This window comes from Somniosus microcephalus, chromosome 17 (assembly GCF_052327205.1).
Source record: "Somniosus microcephalus isolate GS21.2 chromosome 17, FLI_Smic_1.0, whole genome shotgun sequence".
NCBI classification, from domain to species: Eukaryota; Metazoa; Chordata; class Chondrichthyes; order Squaliformes; family Somniosidae; genus Somniosus; species Somniosus microcephalus.
In genome coordinates this window covers 65,288,199-65,311,547 of record NC_141003.1, presented here as the reverse complement: position 1 = coordinate 65,311,547, position 23,349 = coordinate 65,288,199, and the positions used below count along the sequence as shown (strand labels likewise).

At 44.4% G+C, this 23,349-nt stretch overlaps 1 protein-coding gene across 1 annotated transcript in view; it reads right to left on the bottom strand.

Moving 5' to 3' along the window:
* shank3a (SH3 and multiple ankyrin repeat domains 3a) overlaps positions 1-23,349 on the bottom strand; it is a 1,542,118-nt gene that overhangs the window by 500,187 nt on the left and 1,018,582 nt on the right. The window contains exons 14-15 of the mRNA XM_086010558.1: positions 17,351-17,426; positions 1,811-1,893 (exon numbers count right to left, since the gene is read on the bottom strand). Of these exons, the coding sequence (XP_085866684.1) occupies positions 1,811-1,893; positions 17,351-17,426 (159 nt within the window). The remainder of the gene's footprint in view (positions 1-1,810; positions 1,894-17,350; positions 17,427-23,349) is intronic.

The following is a 23,349-nucleotide window of genomic DNA, read 5'->3' as shown; positions in this document are numbered from 1 at the left end:
ATGGTGAATCCCGTTATATACAGTAGAGGGACAGATGGTGAATCCCGTTATATACAGTAGAGGGACAGACGGTGAATCCGTTATATACAGTAGAGGGACGGATGGTGAATCCCGTTATATACAGTAGAGGGACGGACGGTGAATCCCGTTATATACAGTAGAGGGACGGATGGTGAATCCCGTTATATACAGTAGAGGGACGGATGGTGAATCCCGTTATATACAGTAGAGGGACAGACGGTGAATTCTGTTATATACAGTAGAGAGACGGACGGTGAATCCCGTTATATACAGTAGAGGGGCGGGCGGTGAATCCCGTTATATACAGTAGAGAGACAGACGGTGAATCCCGTTATATACAGTAGAGGGACGGACGGTGAATCCCGTTATATACAGTAGAGGGACAGACGGTGAATCCGTTATATACAGTAGAGGGGCGGACGGTGAATCCCGTTATATACAGTAGAGAGACGGACGGTGAATCCCGTTATATACAGTGGAGGGACGGACGGTGAATCCCGTTATATACAGTAGAGGGACGGACGGTGAATCCCGTTATATACAGTAGAGGGACGGATGGTGAATCCCGTTATATACAGTAGAGGGACAGACGGTGAATCCCGTTATATACAGTAGAGGGACGGACGGTGAATCCCGTTATATACAGTAGAGGGACAGACAGTGAATCCCGTTATATACAGTAGAGGGACGGACGGTGAATCCCATTATATACAGTGGAGGGACGGACGGTGAATCCCGTTATATACAGTAGAGGGACGGATGGTGAATCCCATTATATACAATAGAGGAATGAACACACAGAGTGGAAGGATGGACAGTTAATTTTGTTGTATGCCATATCATTATTATGAATGGTAATACCGTTATATAGAACGGGATTCATGCTGTTCTTGTGTCTGAGAATGTCAGTACTGTACGTACTGTGATAGGAATATATAGTTTACTTGTGCATCAATAGCCGGACACGTGAATATGTGGAGACAGATCAACATACCAGTGTCGAGATGTGTGGTCATACACACGCGTGCATGCACTTACACACACACACACACACACGTGTGCAGACACAAACACACGCGTTCGCACTCACACACACGTGCCCAGGCGCAGAGACACACACAAGCACACAAACTCAAAGTGAAGTGGTGTTTGCTGCCAAGTGATTATACAGACACATTCCTGTATATATATATAATATAAGACGTTATACTTCTAGCCTGTGGGGAAAACTGCACTGGGGAGAAAGGCTCCAGTGCCTTGAAGCTGCTTTTAACAGGGATTCTGCGCTCTGTTTAATAAACCACCCTTTCCCCAACAGTTCCATGGTTCACCCTGAAATATTTGCAAAACAGAGAAAAGTGTCAACCATATTTTTACACCAGTGTTTGGCACAACAGTGAGTTTTTAAGATAGATGCATTTGGACATTCTTTCGCCTCTACCTAGCTGCAGTCCTGCTGCCTGCAATAATGAACAGCGAGATGAATAGAACGTTGTCCATGGTGAAGCATGCATTCACCCTGCCCATCTGTACAACACTCGGCTATAACAATGGTTCCTGATCATGTTGCAAGTATGACAAAGATTGAAGATGCAGAGGCTAAGCTAGCAACACTGACACAAGCTGTTAAACTGGAATGGATTCACAAGGGACGACAGAAGCAGTGTGGAAAATTCTCAAGGCAAAAAACAAATTCCCGATCAGCTGTGTACCATTATAACTCCAGCTCGGTATGTGTCTGGATGTTTCACAAAGGAAAAAAGGGAATCAGGAATGCAGCAAATCCCACCTTTAGCTCCTCGGAGGACAAAGCCATATCCCTCGTTCTCCTTCTTCTGAAGCAGCGCTGTCTTCTCCTCGATGACATAATCACTGTGAGAGAAAGACAAGAGGGGCGCTGGGTTACTTTTCACAACCATCTTCAAAAGGTGATCACCAGTATTCAGCAGCAGCAGCAAAGTCTTGATTGTATGTATATGTGTGTGTGTGTGTGTGTGTGTGTGTGTGTGCGTGTGTGTTTTTCTTCTGCACAGAGGCTGGAGTTGATAAAATAAAACTGGGTTGCTTGCTGTCGAAGACACTCGCACACACACACTCACACATACATACACACACTCCTCAGTCACTCCGGCAGCATGCATTTCTCATTCCCCCTCCTCCATACAAACCCCACCCCAACCTCCTCTTCACCGCCCCCTCCCTCCACATAGCCTGTTGCATAATGCACGGGGTAAAAAAAAGAAATCAAGCTTGCACTGTTCTAACGTTCCTGGCTGACGTCTCTAACACAAGCCAGCTGCTGGGTGTTAATTACATGCAAGGGAACTTCCTACAGGATCCAGGAGTCACTCACATACACACACTGCTAGAGAGAAAAAAAAACTGGTTCTCGTCTGCGGCAAGCACTAGTGCGAGTGTGAACAATTAGCGAGCCAGAAGCAGAAGATTCGATAGACATCACACACACAATCTACCCATGAGCCAGCCTGCTGAGATTTGCTTCACAAACCATTGTGGTCCAGTAATTGGTGGTACAGAATTGAGGCAGAAAATAAACAAATCAATCGTACATCTCAAAATGACAGATATATTCCCTTGCAACACCACGCAACAAATAAGCAAGCGGCCTACCCCAATAAAGAGCACTCATCAAGCCTATTACCAGTTATATGATCAATTAATTCAATTTGCTTACTTCACAAGCAAGAATACAACAGATAAAAATTGTTCACTGATTCCTGATGAAATACTAAATAGTATCTAATTGCCATTATTTTGAGCATTAGTTTTATCTTAAAAATTGTGAACAAATGTCAGCCTCGTTTCTGTTGATAGCATTCTCGTCTCAGAGCAGGAGGTTGTTGGTTCAAGTCCCACTCCAGAGACTTGAGCACATAATCTAGGCTGACACTCCAGTGCAGTACTGAGGGAGTGCTGCATTGTCGGAGGTGCCATCTATTTTGAAGAGGAGTGGGTGAATACTCCCATTGTCCTGGCCAATGTTTATCACTCAATCAACTCCTGAAACAGATTATCTTGTCATTATTTAATTGCTGTTTGTGGGAGCTTGCAGTGCATAAATTGGCTGCCGCGTTTCCTACATTATAACAGTGACTACACATCAAAAGTGCTTTATTGGTTGTAAAGGGCTTTGGGATGTCTTGAGGTCGAGAAAGCCGCTATATAAATGCAAGTTCTTTCTTTTAACACAAATAGATATTGACACTATATTATATTTTTTGAGAGATTCTGTATGTTAAGTTAAAGTGAGTGGTGTTGGGTAAACCAAAGAATGCTACAGTGAGGGGTGTGGGTCTATCAGGGAGATTTACTGTGAGGGAAGTAGGATATATCAGAGAGTGGTAGTGAGGGGTGCGGGGTAGATCAGAGTGATACAGTGAGGGGTGTGTGTTATATCACAGAGCGTTACAGTGTGAGGTATATCAGAGAGTGTTATGGTGTAGGGTATATCAGAGAGTGTTATAGTGAGGGTTGTGGAGTCTATCAGAGTGTTACAGTGAGGGGTGTGGGGTATATCAGAGAGAGTTAGTGAGGGGTGTGGGGTATATCAGAGAGAGTTAGTGAGGGGTGTGGGATATATCAGAGAGAGTTAGTGAGGGGTGTGGGGTATATCAGAGAGAGTTAGTGAGGGGTGTGGGGTATATCAGAGAGAGTTAGTGAGGGGTGTGGGGTATATCAGAAAGTGTTACATTGAGGGGTGTGGGGTATATCAGTGTACTGTACCACTCTCTGATATACCCCACACCCCTCACTGTAACACTCTGATATACCCCACACCCCTCACTGTAACACTCTGATATACCCCACACCTCTCACTATAACACTCTGATTTAATGAGGGGTGTGGGGTATATCAGAGAGTTACAGTGAGGGGAGTGAGGTATATCAGTGTGTTATGAGGGTGTTTACCTGAGTATGTGTGAAGATGTGTGTGTGACTGTGTGTGAGGGTGTGAATGTGACAGTGTGTGAGGGTGTATATGTGACTGAGTGTGAGGGTGCGTGTGAGGGTATGTATATGACTGCGTGTGGGGGTGTATACGTGACTGTGTTTGAGGGTGTATATGTGACTGTGTGTAAGGGTGTGTGTGAAGGTATGTATGTGACTGTGTGTGAGGGTGTGGATGTGACTGTGTGTGAGGGTATTTATATGATTATGTGTAACACTCTCCTGGCTGGCCTGCCATCTTCCACCCTACATAAACTTGAGATCATCCAAAAATCTGCTGCCTGTATCCTGCCTGCACTAAGTCCTGTTCACCCATCACCCCTGTGCTCGCTGACCTACATTGGCTCCCGGTCCACTAACGCCTCAATTTAAAAATTCTCATCCTTGTTTTCAAATCCCTCCATGGCCTCGCCCCTCCCTATCTCTGTAACCTCCTCCAGCCCTACACTTCTCTGAGATCTCTGCGGTTCTCCAATTCTGGCCTCTTGCGCATCCCCAATTTTAATCACTCCACCCTTGGAGGCCATGTCTTCAGCTGCCTAGGCCCTAAGCTCTGGAATTCCCTCCCTAAACCTCTCCGCCTCTCTACCTCCTTTAAGACGCTCCTCAAAACCAACCTCTTTGACCACGTTTTTGGTCATCTGTCCTAATATCTCCTAAAGTGGCTCGATGTCCAAATTTCTTTGATAATGCTCCTGTGAAGTGCCTTGGGACGTTTTACTATGTTAAAAGTGTTATATAAATGCAAGTTGTTGTTGTGTCACTGGCAAAAATACATCAAGAGGGCCACAGACTGAGTTGAGAGCTGCGAATATTATTTTGTGTATAAATATTTAGTGGGACAGCTCTACTCCAGGTCTCTTGTGACCCTGTGGCTAAAACAAGAGCTTCAGCTCGACTAGGAGACTATTAAGTAGAGTGCTCCATTCTCCAAGGCCTGCGGATCCGGGCAACCTTGAGTTATCAGGTATTTGGGGAGCAGGTAAGAAAATCAGATTGCTAACTCCAATATGATCTTTTCTTAAAGGGCAGCACAGGTAGAAGTAGATTTAAAGGGAGAGCACTTTAGAATTCAAGGTTAAAGGATTGCAGGGAAGAGGAACTAAGGTGAAAGAGAACACCTCTGGGAAGTAGACAACAAACAATAATCTTTCAGCAGCACAACAGCAAGAGGGCAGTCAGAGAACTAGTGGAAGCCATAAAAGGTGCAAATAAGCTTGAAACTGAGGGCAAGCACACAATACCAAATATTCTGAACAATTACTTCTTCCAATTATTCACAAGGGAAGACATGAGCAACATGCCTTCTCCAAACAAAGAGATCCCAAGGAAAATCAATGACTTTGTTATAACGCAAGTGGAAGTCCTAGACCGGCTCATTGGGCTCAAAACAAATAAATCCCCAGGAATAGATGGTACTTATCCCAGAGTGCTGAGAGAGACTGGGAAGGGTGGGGCGGGGGGGGGGGGGGGGGATTTGTGAGGCACCTGCAATCATTATGAGGGAGTCATTGGACACTAGCGAGGCCCATATTCAAAAAAGGGGACAAAACAGATACAGACAACTACAGACCCATTAGTCTTACTTCCATTCCATGTAAAGTAATGGATTAAGCTGTCAGCATGGATTCAGAAGGGGAAGATCCAGCCTGACCAACCTATTAAACTTCTTTGAGAATGTGACAACCCAAATGGACGGTGGTGAGCCCCATGAGACAGTGTACCTCGACTTCACACTAAAGGCCATCAATTTAACATAAAGAAGTGGGGATTCAGGGTAAACCCTGGGAATAGATAAGAAACTGGGTGAAGGGTAGGAAACAACAAGTAATTGTTAGAGGAGTACTGAGAGAGGGGCCTCAGTAATTGGTACTGGGATTGCTTCTGTTTCTAATTTACGTCAATGACTTTTATTCATAAACTCAACATGAAGTGGTCAAATCAGATTCAGTGAAGTGGTCAAATTTGCAGATGATACCAATCTAGTGGGATCAGAGGACACAGCTCAGAAATTAGAGAAAGGGTTGGACAAAATACTTAAAGGACAGAACAATAAAAAAAAGGCTTGCATTTGTACAGCACCTATCACGACCTCAGGATGTCCCAAAGCGCTTTACAGCCAATCAAGGACTTTTGAATTGTAGTCACTGTTGTAATGTAGGAAATGCGACAGCCAATTTGTACACGGCAAGCTCCAACAAACAGCAATGTGATGATGACCAGATAATCTGTTTTTAGTGATGTTGATTGAGGGATACATATTGGCCAGGACATCGAGGATAACTCTCCTGCTCTTCTTCGAAATAGTGCCATGGGATCTTTTAAGTCCACCTGAGAGGGCAGACGGGGCCTCGGTTTAACGTCCCATCTGAAAAACAGCACCTCTGACATTGCAGCACTCCCTCAGTACTGCACTGCTTAGATTTCTGTGCTCATGTCTCTGGAGTAGTACCTGAGCCCACAACCTTCTGACTCAGAGGCGAGAGTGCTACCCACTGAGCCACAGCTAACACTAGGAGATGAAAGTTAATGTAGAGAAGTGTAATGTGCTGCACATTGGAAGTAAAAATGAGTAACACTCGTACTCCATGAATGGAGCTGAAATAGCTGAGGATGAGGCTGAAGAAGACCAAGGAGTCTTAGTAAAATAAAAGGCTTCAATAGAACTCCAGGTCCCTGCCTGTTTGAACCTCCGTTGTCAGGGTAACTGGCTTCAGCTAAGTTCCAATTTGAATGTCCAACTAACTTCAATCCCAGTGAGTCCTTGATCCTTCAATTTATCTTGTAGAATGTTCTAGATAAAGATAAAACGCTGACTAGGACATCACACTGGACCAGTAGGGCTTTTATCTTCCCATTCTTCCCTCTTTTCTTGGTCGTTTTGCACTATCGCAGCTGTGACTCATGCTTTCAGGTATTTAGTCAAAGTGGGCCAACCAGTGTTGTCATGGAAATGTAATTAATTCTGAAATAGCCCATGTGGGGGGAGGGGGGGAGGTAGGCGGGCGGTTACGCACAGATACAAAGTGGCCTAATCTCAGCTCATTCCCTGTCTGGTAGTCTTCAATTTAGTCTAACTTAACAGAGGTTCAATTTGCCGCACGATTGAGAACGCTCTCTACCAATCATCTTTTCATCTCTTGGTATGGTTTACAATTAAAGAATTGAGGAAGGCGGGGGGGGAAGTACAAGCATTGAGGAAGGGGTTGAAGAGGGAAATGAGAAGGGAGAATGGAAGACGAGGGATGGAGAGGAAACGTAAAAGGGAGAGGAACATCGGAGCAACTTTTAGCGGAGAGGGTTCTGGATTTCGGCTACCCTTTGTGTGAAAAGTTGCTTCCTGATTTCACTCCTAAATGGCCTAGCTCAAATTATAAGATTATGCCCTCTTGTTCTGGATTCCCCCACCAGAGGGAATAGTTTCTCGATATCTACCTTATCGAATCCCTTAATTATTTTAAAGACCTTGATTAAATCACCCCTCAATGTTCTAAACTCAAGGGAATACAAACCAAATTTATGCAACCTGCTCTCATAATTTAATCCTTTAAACCCTGGTATTATTCTGATGAATCTGCGCTGTACCCTCTCCAAAGCCAATATATCCTTCCTGAGGTGTGGTGCCCAAAACTGAACATAGTACTTCAGATAGGGTCTGACCAAGGCTCTGCACAAGTGAAGCATCACTTCCTCTCCTTTGATAAGGTAACTCACACTAGATTACTTCACAAGATGGAATCTTGTGGTATCAGTAGGAATTTGAAATGCTGGATTAGGAAGTGGCTCCAATCCTGCAGCCAAAAATTTATAGTTAATGGATGCAGTTCAGCTTGGAGACATGTTACTAGTGGTGTTCCCCCAGGGATCAGTCCTAGGCCTACTACTCTTCACTGTCTTTATTAATGACCTGGACAATGGTGGTGGGAGTGCGATTAGTAAGTTTGGAGATGACACCAAAATCTGTGCAAGGGTTAAGACAGTAGAGGAGTGTAATCAAATACAAAAAGATTTAGATGCGCTAAATGGCAAATGGCATTTACATAGAATGACACAGTATTTACAGCACTGAAACAGGCCATTCAGCTCAACAGGTCTATGCTGATGTTTATGCTCCACATGAGCCTCCTCTCATCCTATTTCATCTAACCCTATCGAGCATATCATTCTATTCCTTTCTCCCTCATGTGTTTATCTAGCTGCCCCTTAAATGCATCTATGCTATTCACCTCAACTGCTCCATGTGGTCGTGAGTTCCACATTGTTTTATTTGTGACTATCTTAAATTTATGTCCTCTAGTTTTAGACACCCCCACAAGTGGAAACATCTTCTCTACATCTACCCCATCAAACCCTTCATAATTTTAAAGACCTCTATTAGGTCACCGCTCAGCCTTCTCTTTTCTAGAGCCTGTTCAGTCTTTCCTGAAATGTATAACCTCTCAGTTCTAGTATCATCCCTTGAACTATATTTTCACCTTTATGTAATATGGAGTGTGTGGTCTAACCAAGGCTCGATCCAAGCTTACCACAGGGGCTGGAATGTTCTTCGGAGAGATGGGTTGGGGCAAAGCGGGGGGGTGGGTTCCGAGGTGGAGGGAGTTGGCAATCGGCAGGGGTCGGGAATCGGGAGGGGGCTGGTTTCCTTAAAGGGGCCATGTCTAAATTGATCTTGACAGTTCTGCTGTCAGTATTCTACAGCATTGAGGTGCTGCAAACACTGACAAGCACTGCACAAAGGTGCACGGCTGCACCCGGGCTCTCCCATGACTCCCTCCATATGCTTATAGAGGGAGTCACAGCACGCAGGGAGGTTCTCTTCCCTTCCTATGGGCGGAAGAGACCTCCCCAGGAGATCAACGCAGTCTGGTTGCACATTGCACAGGAGGGGAGAAGCAGGGATGTCGTCAGGAGGACCAGACTGCTGTGGCGCAAGCCTTTCTATAATCCCAGTAGATCACGAAACATTACTGCCAAGCCACACTCAACCTCATCCTGCTGTGCCACTCATCACATCCACATCACTCTGCCTTCCCTACCCTACTCCTGCACATCTTTACTCACACCAACTTACCTTTCACCTCCAACCATCCCTCTCTATCTACATAATCACTTCCCCATCTCACTAGCCACCCCTCACACTCGCCCTCAACCGACTGCAAGCATACGAACGAACAACACATAAGGGTAGGCACCTGGGTGGTTTAGCCAATGTTCACATGAAGTTTCTGTTAATGTGTTGTCAAACATTGAAATCTATATTTTCAACGCTTTACCTTACTGGACAGATCTATGCTCACCTTTGGAAGTGTCTTAGTGAGTTCCAGTGAATGTTGAGACATAACTCCCCCCCACCAATTGTGATGTATGACAGGAATGGCTTGGACATTATAGGAAGGCTTTATGGTGCTGGTGTGGGGGTGGTGTCAACATGGTGCATCATGTGGCAGCCAGGGTGTACAGCGTCGAGTGAAGTAAATCTGGCCATGGTGATGTGATCGCTGGCCTCCCGGGCAGCAATGTTGTCGGGTGCTGATGTCCTGTGACCTGTGTAGCATCAGGTGATTGCGGAGAAGGTTGGTATTGTTGTTGGTGATGATGGTGTGCCTGGTGATGTTGGTGTTGGGGCTGATCGCGGAGGGATTCAGAGGACCAAGGTGAGATTTTTTCAAGGGCACCGATGTTGCTGGAATAGATGGCAGCTGAAGTTGAGATGACAGAAGCGATCTGTCAATGGTGAGAGAGCTTGCTCCAAGGAGGTGACAGTGGATAGAGAGTTTGCTCCAAACACTTCCAAGTCCTGAAGGCTCAAGCTTCTGACATTGGAAAGTGAACAGCTGTGAAATGGTAGCTTTGATACCAATTTTGCAGCTGTCACCTATTTACAGCAATGGGGAGACATAGAGAACCTGAACTATTTACCTAATGTGATCTCCGAATGACGTGAACCCGTTAAAAAAGTGGGAAAGTAGAAATAGGCTGGCAAAATAGTGGTTAATAAGCGTTTAACAAGCATTTAACTATCTTAAATGCCTCCCCTGCCGCTTGGTGTCGGGTCTGTTCTGAAATCGCAGACTGGACGCTTTGGAAACTTACATGGAGGCGGGTTCGGAATGGGTTCCCAACCCACTGTCAATCATTTTGATTTTGACAGCGGACCCGTCTCTGAATCCGCACTCTAAGCGTCAGCAAAATTGCAGCCTTATTTTCCAATGTGGCCTCCATATTCCTTCTAGCAAAATACATCACCTCACACTTATCTATATTGAAATTAATTTGCCATTTACACGCCCATTTTGCAAGTTTATTTATGTCTTCGTGTATTTCATCTTATAAAGTTTTTGTCAGTATTAACTATACCCCTAAATTTGGTGTCATCTGCAAATTTTGAAATTGTACTTCTGATTCCTGAGTCCAAATCATTTATGTAAATGAGCACAACAGTGATCCCAGCACCGATCCTTGTGGAACACCACTTCCCACCTTCTGCCAGTCTGAGTAAATACCTTTAACTCCTACTCTCTGTTTTATACCTAGCTTGCTATCCATTCTACTATTTGTCCCCTGAATCCATATGCTCTGCCCTTATTCATGAGTCTACTATGCGGTATCTTATCGAAGGCCTTTTGAAAATCCAAGTACAATACATCTACTGAATTACCCCATCTACTCTTTCTGTTACTTCTTCAAAGAATTCAATAAGGTTAGCCAAGTATGACCTTCCCTTTTGAAATCCATGCTGACAATTCTTTATTATATTTTCAGTTTCTAGATGCTTTTTTAAAATTACATCTTTGAGTACAGATTCCATTATCTTTCCTTCCACCAACATTACGTTAACTGGTCTATAGTTCCCTGGACTTGTTCTATCTCCATTTTTAAATATTGGAATAACATTAGCTGTCCGCCAGTCCTCTGGCACTAATCCCTTTTCTAATGATTTTTTATAAATATATAATAGTGCCTCTGCTAGCTCTTGCCCAGCTTCTTTTAGTATGCGCGGGTATAATCCATACGGACCAGGAGTTTTATCTCCTCTAAGTTTGACTAGTTTATTGATTATCTCCCCCACCCTTTCTATCTTAAATATCGTTATGTGGCGGTACCACCGGTTGTCCCTTACATTGAGATACATAATTCTCTTTAACATACCTTACTGTATGTATAACTTACCCGTTTGGGCCGTTGCCCCTTTAACCTATCTGTTACTGCACTCAGGCTTCATTCTTGTATTCTGCGTGATGATGTCATGACATCAGAGCTCGGAACCTGCTAGCAGTTGAGCTCGGAACCTGCTAGCAGTTGAGCTCGGAAACTTCTAGTTAGTCCTTGTGGCGTCCCCGCTCGGGAAAGACCTACACCATGGTGCTCCTACAGTCAGCCATCTTACCTGCTACCTTACCTGTTGTATTTAACCTGTTCCTGTAAATAAACAACTTATTTATAGTTCGTCGAAGTTGAACTCGATTATTTAGTGGCGATGCACACGAATCGCTACAGTTATATCTTTTTTGATCTCTTCTTCTAATGTAATGACCACCCTGTTAGTCTCCCTGGTAAATACTGAGGCAAAGTAATTATTCAACATTTCTGTCATTTCACTGTAATTACCTGTGAATTTAGCTTGTGTATCCCTTAATGGTCCTATCCTTATCCTGATTTTTCTTTTGTATTTATGTGTCTATAGAATACCTTACCATTTCTTTTTATATTCCTTGATAATTTAATTTTGTAGTTCCTTTTTGCTTTCCTAATTGTTTTCTTGACTTCTTTCTTAACCTCTTCGTATTCTATTTTGTCACCCCTTCCTTTATTGTCTAATGTACTTAGTGTATGCCTTGTTCTTTAGTTTCAATTTTGCCCTTATCTCTTTATTAATCCATGGTGTTTCATTATTGGCTAATTTGTTCTTGGTTTTTAGAAGAATATATTTCTCCTGAACTCTATTGATTAACTTTTCAAATATTTCCCACTGCTCTTTTTTTCCAGTTTATCTTTCCTAGTTAAATTCTCATTCCTTCAAAATTCACTTTTTCCCAATCTATTACTTTGGTATTTGTCTTAATTATGTCGTTCTCAATCAATGGGCTGGAATTTGCGGACGGAGGTGTACCTCCGGAGTACGCCTCCGGGTCCTGGGCCTGCGTAAAGGCCCACAGATCCCAGGGATGCAGGCGGTTCAGAAGCATCCCTGGGATCACATGGTCCCGGTCCTCCTATCAGAAAGAAAGATTCCTCATCATGCTTATGGGGATTGACGTAATAAAACTCACTACGCACTTGGTTTGAGCATAAAGCAAGGCTTTAATCAACTTGTTTCAGAACATGGAGGTCTAGTTGTATCCACTAGCTCCCTTGTCTTTACAAAATGTCCCTGGCAAGCTGGGGCCAACGCCCGAGTATTTATACTCCTTGGACGGCGCCACCAGCTGGCCGTCCAGTGTTATTTCATAGGTAGTTTCTCGATGATGAGATTTATGACAGGGATTCCATTTATGAATGGAATCCCCATTAGCATATGAGGAAGCTCCAAATAATTAAATAATTTACCCAACTGGAATAAAAATAATTGTTCCCATTTTCAAATTTAATTAAAAGTCCCTTTAATGAAGCAGTTACAATAAAAATATAATTTTAAACATTTTAATTGGGGCCAAAATCTACTTAAACTAATTTTAAATGTTTGTGGATGATTTTTTTTAATTTTTTATATTAACCCTTACACTGGTGAAAGTAGGACCTACGTCTGCTTTTACCAGGCGTAAGGGTTTCATGGGCATTTGCTGAGCAGTAGTTGGGCAAATAGCCCAAACCTGCACCAGTTAAAGTGATTTTTGGGTCGATTCGTATGATCTGTCATGGCAAACCTTGACAGATCGCAAGTTCCGGGTATTCACGCATGCGCAGCGCATGCGGAAACCCGGAACTTGCAGGGCCTTTTACAAGATTTACGACAGCGTACGACGTCATCGGCCCCGCAAAATCCAGGCCATTATCTTAAACCATATTATGTTGTGATTACTATTGCCTAGATGTTCCCCTATGCTTACTTCTCTTCTCTGCTCTGGTTTATTTCCCATTACTGGATCCAGTGACGATTCCTCTCTTGTTGGGCTTCTTACGTACGAAGTAAGAAAGGAGTCCTGTACACACTGCTAAAACTCCATTCCCTTACTCTTTCCACTACCTCTTCTTGTCAGTTTATTTGGGGGTAGTTGAAATCTCCCATGATTATTATTCTATGTCTTTTACTCATTTCATAGATTTACTTACATATTCTTCCTCCACTCCCCTTCCACTATTAGCTGGTCTGTAGAATACTCCTATTAGCATAATTGATCCCTTATTATCCTTTATCTCAATCCATATGGATTCTGTTTTTATCTCAATATTAGTTATGTCCCTTTTTTCTACTACCATTATGTTATCTCTAATTAGTACAGCTATTCCCACCACCTACTTCCTTCCCTATCCTTTCTAAATACATTGTATCCTGCAATATTTAATTGCCAGTCCTGTTCTTTATGTAGTCATGTTTCAGTTGCCCCTATTACAGCTGGCTCCTCGCTATGAATTATTGCCTCTGGTTCCCCCACTTTATTTTGGATACTGCCCACATTGCTGTACAGGCAATTTAATTTGTTTTTATTAATCCACACCCTGTACCCAGGCAATCTTTTACACCCAAGTGCAGTGAGAGGAAAAGCTAGTCAATTGTTTTTAGATAAAACAGCACCGTCCTGTGGAGGAAGTAGGAATAGTAGGTGTTACCGTGTTACCCACTGATTTCAATGGAACAGGGGCAGTGTTGTGTACCCAGATTAACATAAATATAGATATATATATGCAAAGAAGTATAGTCACTGTTGTAGGAAATGCAGCAGCCAATTTGCACAGCAAGGTCCCAGAAACAACAATGAGATAATGACCAGATACAGGAAACTTTGTGATATCCGGCACCGACGGGACCGAGCTGTTGCCGTCCCATCAAAACTGCCGGACAAACCAGCGCTAATGTTAAAACATACGGAAGCTTTTGAGCTCCGTATCTAGCAACAAACCCTACAGCTTCTAAACAGTCGGCCGTAGCTTGCAAGCGTCTCTGTAGCTAAGCAACAGCTTTAGCTAGACCTTACAGAGCCTGGCTGTCTACGCTGTCCCATCAAACAATCCCAGGGCAGGTACAGCACAAGTTAGATAGAGTAACGCTTCCGTTACCCTGTGCCAACATTGTGCTTCAACTTGAACTAGTGAAAAAAAAGCAACGAAAAGAAAAAAAACTTATGAACCGACTCCTGAATTTTGCCGGTGGCTCGAGCATTCCGGACAGTTAACCTCCGGATAAACCAAAGTTTCCTGTAATCTGTTTTAGTGATGATGGTTGAGGGATAAATATTGGCCAGGACACTGGGGCGAACTCCCCTGCTCTTCTCCGAATAGTGCAAGGGAATCTTTTACATCCACGTGAGAGAGCATATGAGGCCTCGATTTAACTCTTCATCTGAAAGACAGTGCAGCTCCCTCAGTACTGCACTGAAGTGTCAGCCTGGATTATGTGCTCAAGTCCTGGAGTGGGACTTGAACCGACCACTTTCTGACTCAGAGGCCAGTGTGCTACTACTGAACCAAGGCCCTTTAAGAGCAAGGTGCAGCCCTTTAAGAGCTACTGTCCCAATTGGTTTTTGCACTCCCAGCTGAGCGTGCTATAGGCTGAGAAAGCTTTTCCCATGTCTATAGCCTTGTGAGATTAGGAGGAGGGATTCCCATCGCATTCTTGGGGCCGAACCATCCTTTCAGCTGCCAGTGCAGGAGTGCCTGCCCCGTACAGGCCCCCACGCTCCACTTTTGACACTCACAAAATTTATTTTACTAATTTTCACCCTTCCTCTCCTGGAGGCACTAACACTTGCTAGGGTACAGGTTCCACATGTGCTTGTAGCTCTCCGGAAGTTCACCCACCCAGCCATTCTTCATATCTGAGCCCCAACAGGGAGTGTCAAAGGGCTATTTTAGCAGCACAGCCAAGCCTGATCTTGTCCTCAACCAACACCCACACAGATGTCTTTCAGGCAGGTAAAACTGATGAGTGATCAGGATCAGACACCCAGGCTGATATGACCCATCCCTAACCCAAGGGTCCTGAGGCCAATTGCAGCCATTACCGTGATCACCTAATCCATCACAGACCGGGGTTTGAACCTTGAACTGTCTGGGCACAGCTAAGTGGTAGTTATGCTCATTTGGCCCTTGAACATTATCACATTTTTACACAATACAACCCCATTAACCAACGGTTACACCCATCAGAGGCCCCTGCAATCCTGCAGTTAAGACAAAATTCTTCAGCCTATTTTCTTAAAGTCTGGGTTGCGCAACAAGTTGAAAAATTGCTGATGTAAGCGGGATCACAAAATTCCTGCCTCTGAGGTGCATAGCCGTGAAATGTGAGTATTTTCACGAGAATTTTTTAACTGTCTCACGCTGTGGTGTCAGAGGTACCTAGGCTGTTGCTGTCCACCTAGGAGGCAAATCTGTTACAAAGAAATGAAAGCCTCGCCCGATAACTCAGTGGCCTAGAAATTCAGTAGCGTCCATTTTTGGATGCCTTACCCGCAGAGTGCTAACAGTCTGCGCTCAAATGTGGAGGTTGGAGCAGCGTTGGATTTTGGTCCTCGGACCTCATTATTATTATGTAGATGGTGCTGCAGTAGCAGCCGCGCAGGTTGAAGCTCCAATTTCCAGGTAAGTGATTGGGTTGTATAGCGTGAGTCTGGAGGAGGAACAGGTGGGCCTTGGAGTCTGTGATCGGAGGGCTGTTGGGGGTCGGCTAAGAAGATGGGGAGGGCTTGCAATATTGTTAGGGGTTTGGCATTGCTGTCGGGGAGGGCTAGTAGATCAGGGCTGGGGACGGAGGAAGATGGGGGGGGGCCTGCAGCAATGTTCCCTGTATTATTTTAAGGGGCCACGCAGCCCATTCAAACTTCCGCGCATGCGTGTTTTTCCATTGAGAAACTAGCAAGTGGCCTACGTGGGAGCTTCAGATAGCTGCGCGGCAACGCAGCTAAGCAGGAACATTGGCCTGCAGTATTATTAGGGGGTCGGCAGTGATGTCGGGAGGGCTAGGAGGTCGGGGCCGGGGTCGGAGGAAGATTGGGGGGGGGCCTGTAGTATTGTTGTGGGGGGGGGGAGGGGCGGGGTCAGCAGTGATGCCGGCAGGGGGAGGGGAGCGGCTGGAGATCGGAGTCAGGGTCGGGGGGGGCCTGGAGGTTGGAGTCGGGAGCGAGGTTGGAGATCCCGGGACCGGGAGTGGCGTTGATAATGGTAAGTACTGACCGTTTTAAAATTCTGGGCTGTTTATCGCTAGTTTTCCCAGGGGCAAACAGCGCTGGCGCTGGCTGCCTCAGACGCAAACCAAATTTACAAAAGGGAGCAGAAGCAGGTGTTATGCCCCTTATTTGAATATGTTAATGGCCTAACGCCCGCTTCAGACGTGGGTAAACGACACCTCTTGTTTGACCCTTACCAAAATGGCGTCTGGCGCGGCCCACACCAGAATTATGCAGCGCGGATGCCATTTTGGATTCAAAATGACACCCGTAGTGCCAAAAGATTGGGCGGTACAGAGCCGAATGTATAGGCCACTGAGTTTATTCACAATAACTTAGCGACACAGACGCCTACTCACCTTCTCTCCATATCCTTCAACCCCACCTGCCCACTTGCTCCCCATCTCCCTCAACCCCACCTATCTATCTTCTCCTCATATCCTTCAACCCCACCTACCCACCTTCTTCCCAGTACAGCATGGGTTAGATACAGAGTAAAGCTCCGTTTACGCTGTCCCATCAAACAATCCCAGGGCAGGTACAGCACAAGTTAGATAGAGTAACGCTTCCGTTACCTTGTGCCAACATTGTGCTTCAACTTGAACTCAGAAGTGTATGAACCTGGTTCACCATTGGGCCATTTCATATCCCACACCAGCCATCCTTTTGAGCTGTCATTGACAGAGACAGGTCTAATAGGGAGTGAAATCGGTCTTCGCCAGTAGCATGATACAGTACATAGTAAATTGGCAGTATGTCTTATACTGTGAAAAGAAAAGAAAATCGGACTCAGTGTAAAACGGGCTGCCAATTTGCTATGAGTCCGTTTGGTGATACTGGCAAAGGCCAATTTCACCGCCATATTCAGTAATTAGTGGGCTGTATCTGCCCATGCCCATGTCCTATAGAGCCCACACAGCCAGCAGTGGGAGCTCACAGCCATTGCCTCAGTCTGGCGTGCACTGAAACCCAACACTATCATCCCTTCACCCTGCCCAGTGCAAAATATCTCTTGGCAAAGTAAATGAGTTCTCCTACCTGTGAGATGAAAAGTTATCGTAGGATCCGACTGTGTAATGCCTGAAGAGTCGCTTCGTCCGGTCTTCACGTGTTTCTGAAAAAAAGTTGAAGACTTAAATGGGAAAAACAACAGTAAACAAACAAAGAGAAGTAAAGAGACAGGAGAGTGAAACATTGGCCCAGAACTTCGGGTCTCCACGGGTGAGTACGCACGGGGTACTCACCCGTAAGCCCAATGGAAGTGCCGGTTTCCTGCATGCACTGCACATGCGCGGGAAACTGGCACTTCCGTTCCCCTGAAAGAAGGGGTTCAGAGTTCGAACGCGTGCGCAGGAGAGGCTGCGCATGCGCATTGAACTTACATTTTTTTTGCAGGTTTTCCCGGGAGGGTAAGTCTCCAGAAGTTAGACATATAAAAAGCAGTTGCAAGGCCTGCTTTTTACAAGGTAAGTGGTGAATTAATTAAAATTAAAACATTTTTTCCACAGGTTTATTATTTTTAAATACTTTAAAGCAAGGTAAGTTTATTTTTAGGCCCGTTAGAAAATAAAATTATTTTTTTCAAAAATGTAAATTATTGTTTAAAATATTTATTTCATGTAATTTATAGTTTATTTAAAAAATGTATTAAAAAAAAAAAAATTATTTGAAGATTTAGTGATGTTTTGGGGCCCGTAGTATTTATAAGTTTTGACAGCCCTTCCTGTCAAACTTATGAATGAAGCATTTCCCTGCTCTGATTGGCTCTCCATGGCCCACGTGATCCCAGGGGACACATCGAATTAATTGCACCCCTGGGATACGCAAGCACTGCGTGCCGGCAGTTGGAGCAGGCCCAGGAACGAAATTCCACAGGCGCCCACAGCTCAACGGCTGGCGCGCAAGGTAAGTGCAGGTCGGGGGCTTACACCCGCGGGAAGCCCCCGACCCAAATTTCTGGGCCAATGAGAAAATCAACAAAGAAAGCAGACAGGACAATGAAACAGAGAGACTGAGCCAACAGACTGCAAGAGTGACACACCGAGACAGAGGAGACAGACAGCACAGTGACACACCGAGACTGAAGAGACAAACAGCAGTGACACACCAAGACTGAGGAGACAGACAGCAGAGTGACACACCGAGACTGAAGAGAGAGACAGCAGTGACACACCGAGACTGAGGAGACAGACAGCACAGTGACACACCGAGACTGAAGAGACAGACAGCACAGTGACACATCGAGACTGAGGAGACAGACAGCACAGAGACACACCGAGACTGAGGAGACAGACAGCACAGTGACACACCGAGACTGAGGAGACAGACAGCACAGTGACACACCGAGACTGAGGAGACAGACAGCACAGTGACACACCAAGACTGAAGAGACAGACAGCACAGTGACACACCGAGACTGAAGAGACAGACAGCACAGTGACACATCGAGACTGAGGAGACAGACAGCACAGTGACACACCGAGACTGAGGAGACAGACAGCACAGTAACACACCGAGACTGAAGAGACAGACAGCACAGTGACACACCGAGACTGAGGAGACAGACAGCACAGTGACACACCGAGACTGAGGAGACAGACAGCACAGTGACACACCAAGACTGAGGAGACAGACAGCACAGTGACACACCGAGACTGAAGAGACAGACAGCACAGTGATGTGAAGGAATAGCCATGATTCAGAGAAATACACGATACTATGAACAGAATTTCTAATATTATTAATAAAAGACATACTGGGTTTAAAAGACACAAGTCTCAGCAGAAAAGGCTGTGAACAGAAATACAGGCTTCTGAGATAAGATCAGTTGATAACAAAGTTGTAAACAAGCTTTGAAATGGGAATTAGTTAAATATACTAAAACTATGAAAGATTGAAGCAAACCATTGGTGCTTCCGAAAGGTCTAGAGTTTGGAGGTACACTTTAAAGTGTGAAGAGTTAACACGTGAAAAAGAAACACAAACATTAAAAGAGGCATAACATCAAGTAAAGAAACACCTGCTGGTCAAATAGTTTTATGTTAAACTTGGAAAACAGGAACCATACGATTAAATATGCAACCAATTGAGATAGCTAGAAAACAAGTAAACACATAGTTAAAGTGGTTTTGATTTACATATTGTAAATATACCAACAAGGAGGCTTTGAAAATATGACTTCAATAGAGACACCAAGCAATTGCATTATGTTTGTATTAAACTTGGAACAGAACGGAGTCACAATGTCTGCAAAAAACCAGTAAAGCCAATATTAAGAATTGAATGAAAGCATTTTGTAGGAATGACATCAAACAGAAATCATTGCTGTCATTGTTTTTATGGTGGTTTTTGGAACACCTAAAGGTAGAGAAATAATTATGCATGCAATAGTTGAATTGACAGTAAGAATAGAAAGCATTCAAACAGAGGTATCAATAAAGACAATTAGCTGACATCAGCAGAGAACATCAAAGAAGAAACCACTGCCAAAAGGGTATAAAAATAAGACCTTTTTAACAGAAAGTCAGAACTCGCTGAACGGGCAAAGCGTTTCTCAACTCTTCAGAGGCATCTCTGTAAGTCTTTAACTATGAGTCTCGGGAAGTCAAAGGAATTGATTTTGGTGGATATTCTGGATTTAGAAATAAGTAAGAAATAAGAAATGTAACGAAGTAAAGATTTGAAAATAAGGTTCTCTGAGAAATAAGAAATGTAAGCTATCTGTATTTTGAATTGTTAATGTTGCGACTGATTCAACAGATGTTAACTGAATGTCAGCTCTTAAATAAAACTATGTATTTTTAGAATTGTCTCAAAGAGTAATTCTGTATAAACTCGCGAACCCACATTTCTGTACACTCTTTTGTAAGGAGTTGCAGAATTCTGGGGGGTATTCCGGATCCTCATAATATCCAGAAGGTTACAGTCTAGTTCAACTTATTAAAGGTACTATCTGGAGGACGGTAACATCTTCAGTCGTTCCTTTAGGGAGAGATAGCCTGAACCTTTAGACCCATTTAAGCGTCTTATGGAATTCGGCTATCTCTAACTTAAGTTGAGGGTGAACGTCTGGGGAATACGCCTGATCTGGGATAGCCCAAAAGGGCTAGGACTGTAATTATCCCTTCAGTGACACACCGGGGGTGATTTTCACTCAGAAGTCGGGAAGGAGGTGGGACTGCAACTTTCGGGGTTGTAGTCCCGCCTCCATCGAGATGCGGCCAATCCATGCGATTTTAACTTGATTGGCCTTGTTGAGCCCGCTGGGCAGTCTCAGCAGGCCAATTAAGGGCCACCCGGCAACAGGTAACGTCACAGACTGAAATTTCATCTGTCGAGACGTTTTGACAGATGAAATATCAGTGTTTCACAGCTGTTTGAAGCTGTCAAACACTGACAGTCTTACTTCTAACCTGAGTCCTTCTACACAGACTCAGTTAGAAATCTCTCCGGCACAGAAAGCTGCAGGCTGTCACTTTTGACAGTTCGCAGCCGTTCTGCTTTCTGTGCCGGTTGGATGATGGACTCCCGAAACCTAGAGGAAGGAAGGCTAAAAAGGTAAGTACAGGTAATTTAAACTTCTTTACACACTTTAGACACACCAAACACAATTACCTTTGCACTCATGCACCCATCACTCACCTGAACACCGACATCTCGACCCCTCCAAGTCCTTCAACCCGACGGCCCGACTCCTCTAACCTGGCGTGGTTTGGAGCCGTCAGGAATCCCACAGTTCAAGATTAAAAATAGGGATTAGGATAAAAACTGCCTGTTAACAGGCAGTTAATTGTCACTAATCCCTTCCCGCCTCGGGTAGGCGGGTCCCAGTGTGGGGCGGGTACCCGCCTCCTTTGAAACTTACATGGAGGCGGGTTTTGGGCGGGATGGTGTCGGGACCCCCGAATTCGGGGCACACCTCCAATCCCGACTCCATGGGTCAGTTAAAATCAAGGCCACCGAGACTGAGGAGACAGACAGGACAGTGACACACCAAGACTGAAGAGACAGACAGCACAGTGACACACCGAGACTGAGGAGACAGACAGCACAGTGACACACCGAGACAGAGGAGACAGACAGCACAGTGACACACCGAGACAGAAGAGACAGACAGCACAGTGACACACCGAGACAGAAGAGACAGACAGCACAGTGACACACGGGCACTGAGATAAACAGATAATTATTCTAAAGTAGCATTGAATACAACATGCAATCTCAGAAGTTCCTTCTCCTTTATCTGAATTCCTGGTAGTCCATTCTGCAAAAGAAGTTATCCTACCGGAGTTTCACTGTATCAGGAGGTTATCCTATCGGAGTTTCACTGTATCAGGAGGTTATCCTATCGGAGTTTCACTGTATCAGGAGGTTATCCTATCGGAGTTTCACTGTATGAGGAGGTTATCCTATCGGAGTTTCACTTTATCAGGAGGTTATCCTATCGGAGTTTCACTGTATCAGGAGATTATTCTATCGGAGTTTCACTGTCTCAGGAGGTTATCCTATCGGAGTTTCACTGTATCAGGAGGTTATCCTATCGGAGTTTCACTGTATCAGGAGGTTATCCTATCGGAGTTTCACTGTATTAGGAGGTTATCCTATCGGAGTTTCACTGTATCAGGAGGTTATCCTATCGGAGTTTCACTGTATCAGGAGGTTATCCTATCGGAGTTTCACTGTATCAGGAGGTTATCCTATCGGAGTTTCACTGTATCAGGAGGTTATCCTATCGGAGTTTCACTGTATCAGGCGATTATCCTATCAGAGTTTCACTGTATCAGGAGATTATTCTATCGGAGTTTCACTGTATGAGGAGGTTATCCTATCGGCGTTTCACTTTATCAGGAGGTTATCCTATCGGAGTTTCACTGTATCAGGAGATTATTCTATCGGAGTTTCACTGTCTCAGGAGGTTATCCTATCGGAGTTTCACTGTATGAGGAGGTTATCCTATCGGAGTTTCACTGTATGAGGAGGTTATCCTATCGGAGTTTCACTGTATCAGGAGGTTATCCTATCGGAGTTTCACTGTATCAGGAGATTATTCTATCGGAGTTTCACTGTCTCAGGAGGTTATCCTATCGGAGTTTCACTGTATCAGGAGGTTATCCTATCGGAGTTTCACTGTATCAGGAGGTTATCCTATCGGAGTTTCACTGTATCAGGAGGTTATCCTATCGGAGTTTCACTGTATCAGGAGGTTATCCTATCGGAGTTTCACTGTATCAGGAGATTATCCTATCGGAGTTTCACTGTATCAGGAGATTATTCTATCGGAGTTTCACTGTATCAGGAGGTTATCCTATCGGAGTTTCACTGTATCAGGAGGTTATCCTATCGGCGTTTCACTTTATCAGGAGGTTATCCTATCGGAGTTTCACTGTATCAGGAGATTATTCTATCGGAGTTTCACTGTCTCAGGAGGTTATCCTATCGGAGTTTCACTGTATCAGGAGGTTATCCTATCGGAGTTTCACTGTATCAGGAGGTTATCCTATCGGAGTTTCACTGTATCAGGAGGCTATCCTATCGGAGTTTCACTGTATCAGGAGGTTATCCTATCGGAGTTTCACTGTATCAGGAGGTTATCCTATCGGAGTTTCACTGTATCAGGAGATTATCCTATCAGAGTTTCACTGTATCAGGAGATTATCCTATCAGAGTTTCACAGTATCAGGAGGTTATCCTATCGGAGTTTCACTGTATCAGGAGGTTATCCTATCGGAGTTTCACTTTATCAGGAGATTATCCTATCGGAGTTTCACTGTATCAGGAGATTATCCTATCAGAGTTTCACTGTATCAGGAGATTATCCTATCAGAGTTTCACAGTATCAGGAGGTTATCCTATCGGAGTTTCACTGTATCAGGAGGTTATCCTATCGGAGTTTCACTTTATCAGGAGATTATCCTATCAGAGTTTCACTGTATCAGGAGATTATCCTATCAGAGTTTCACTGTATCAGGAGCATACATCAGGGATTCCACGGTGTCTGGAGAAACCCATTGTGCTGGTTGTTATGTATGTTGATATTG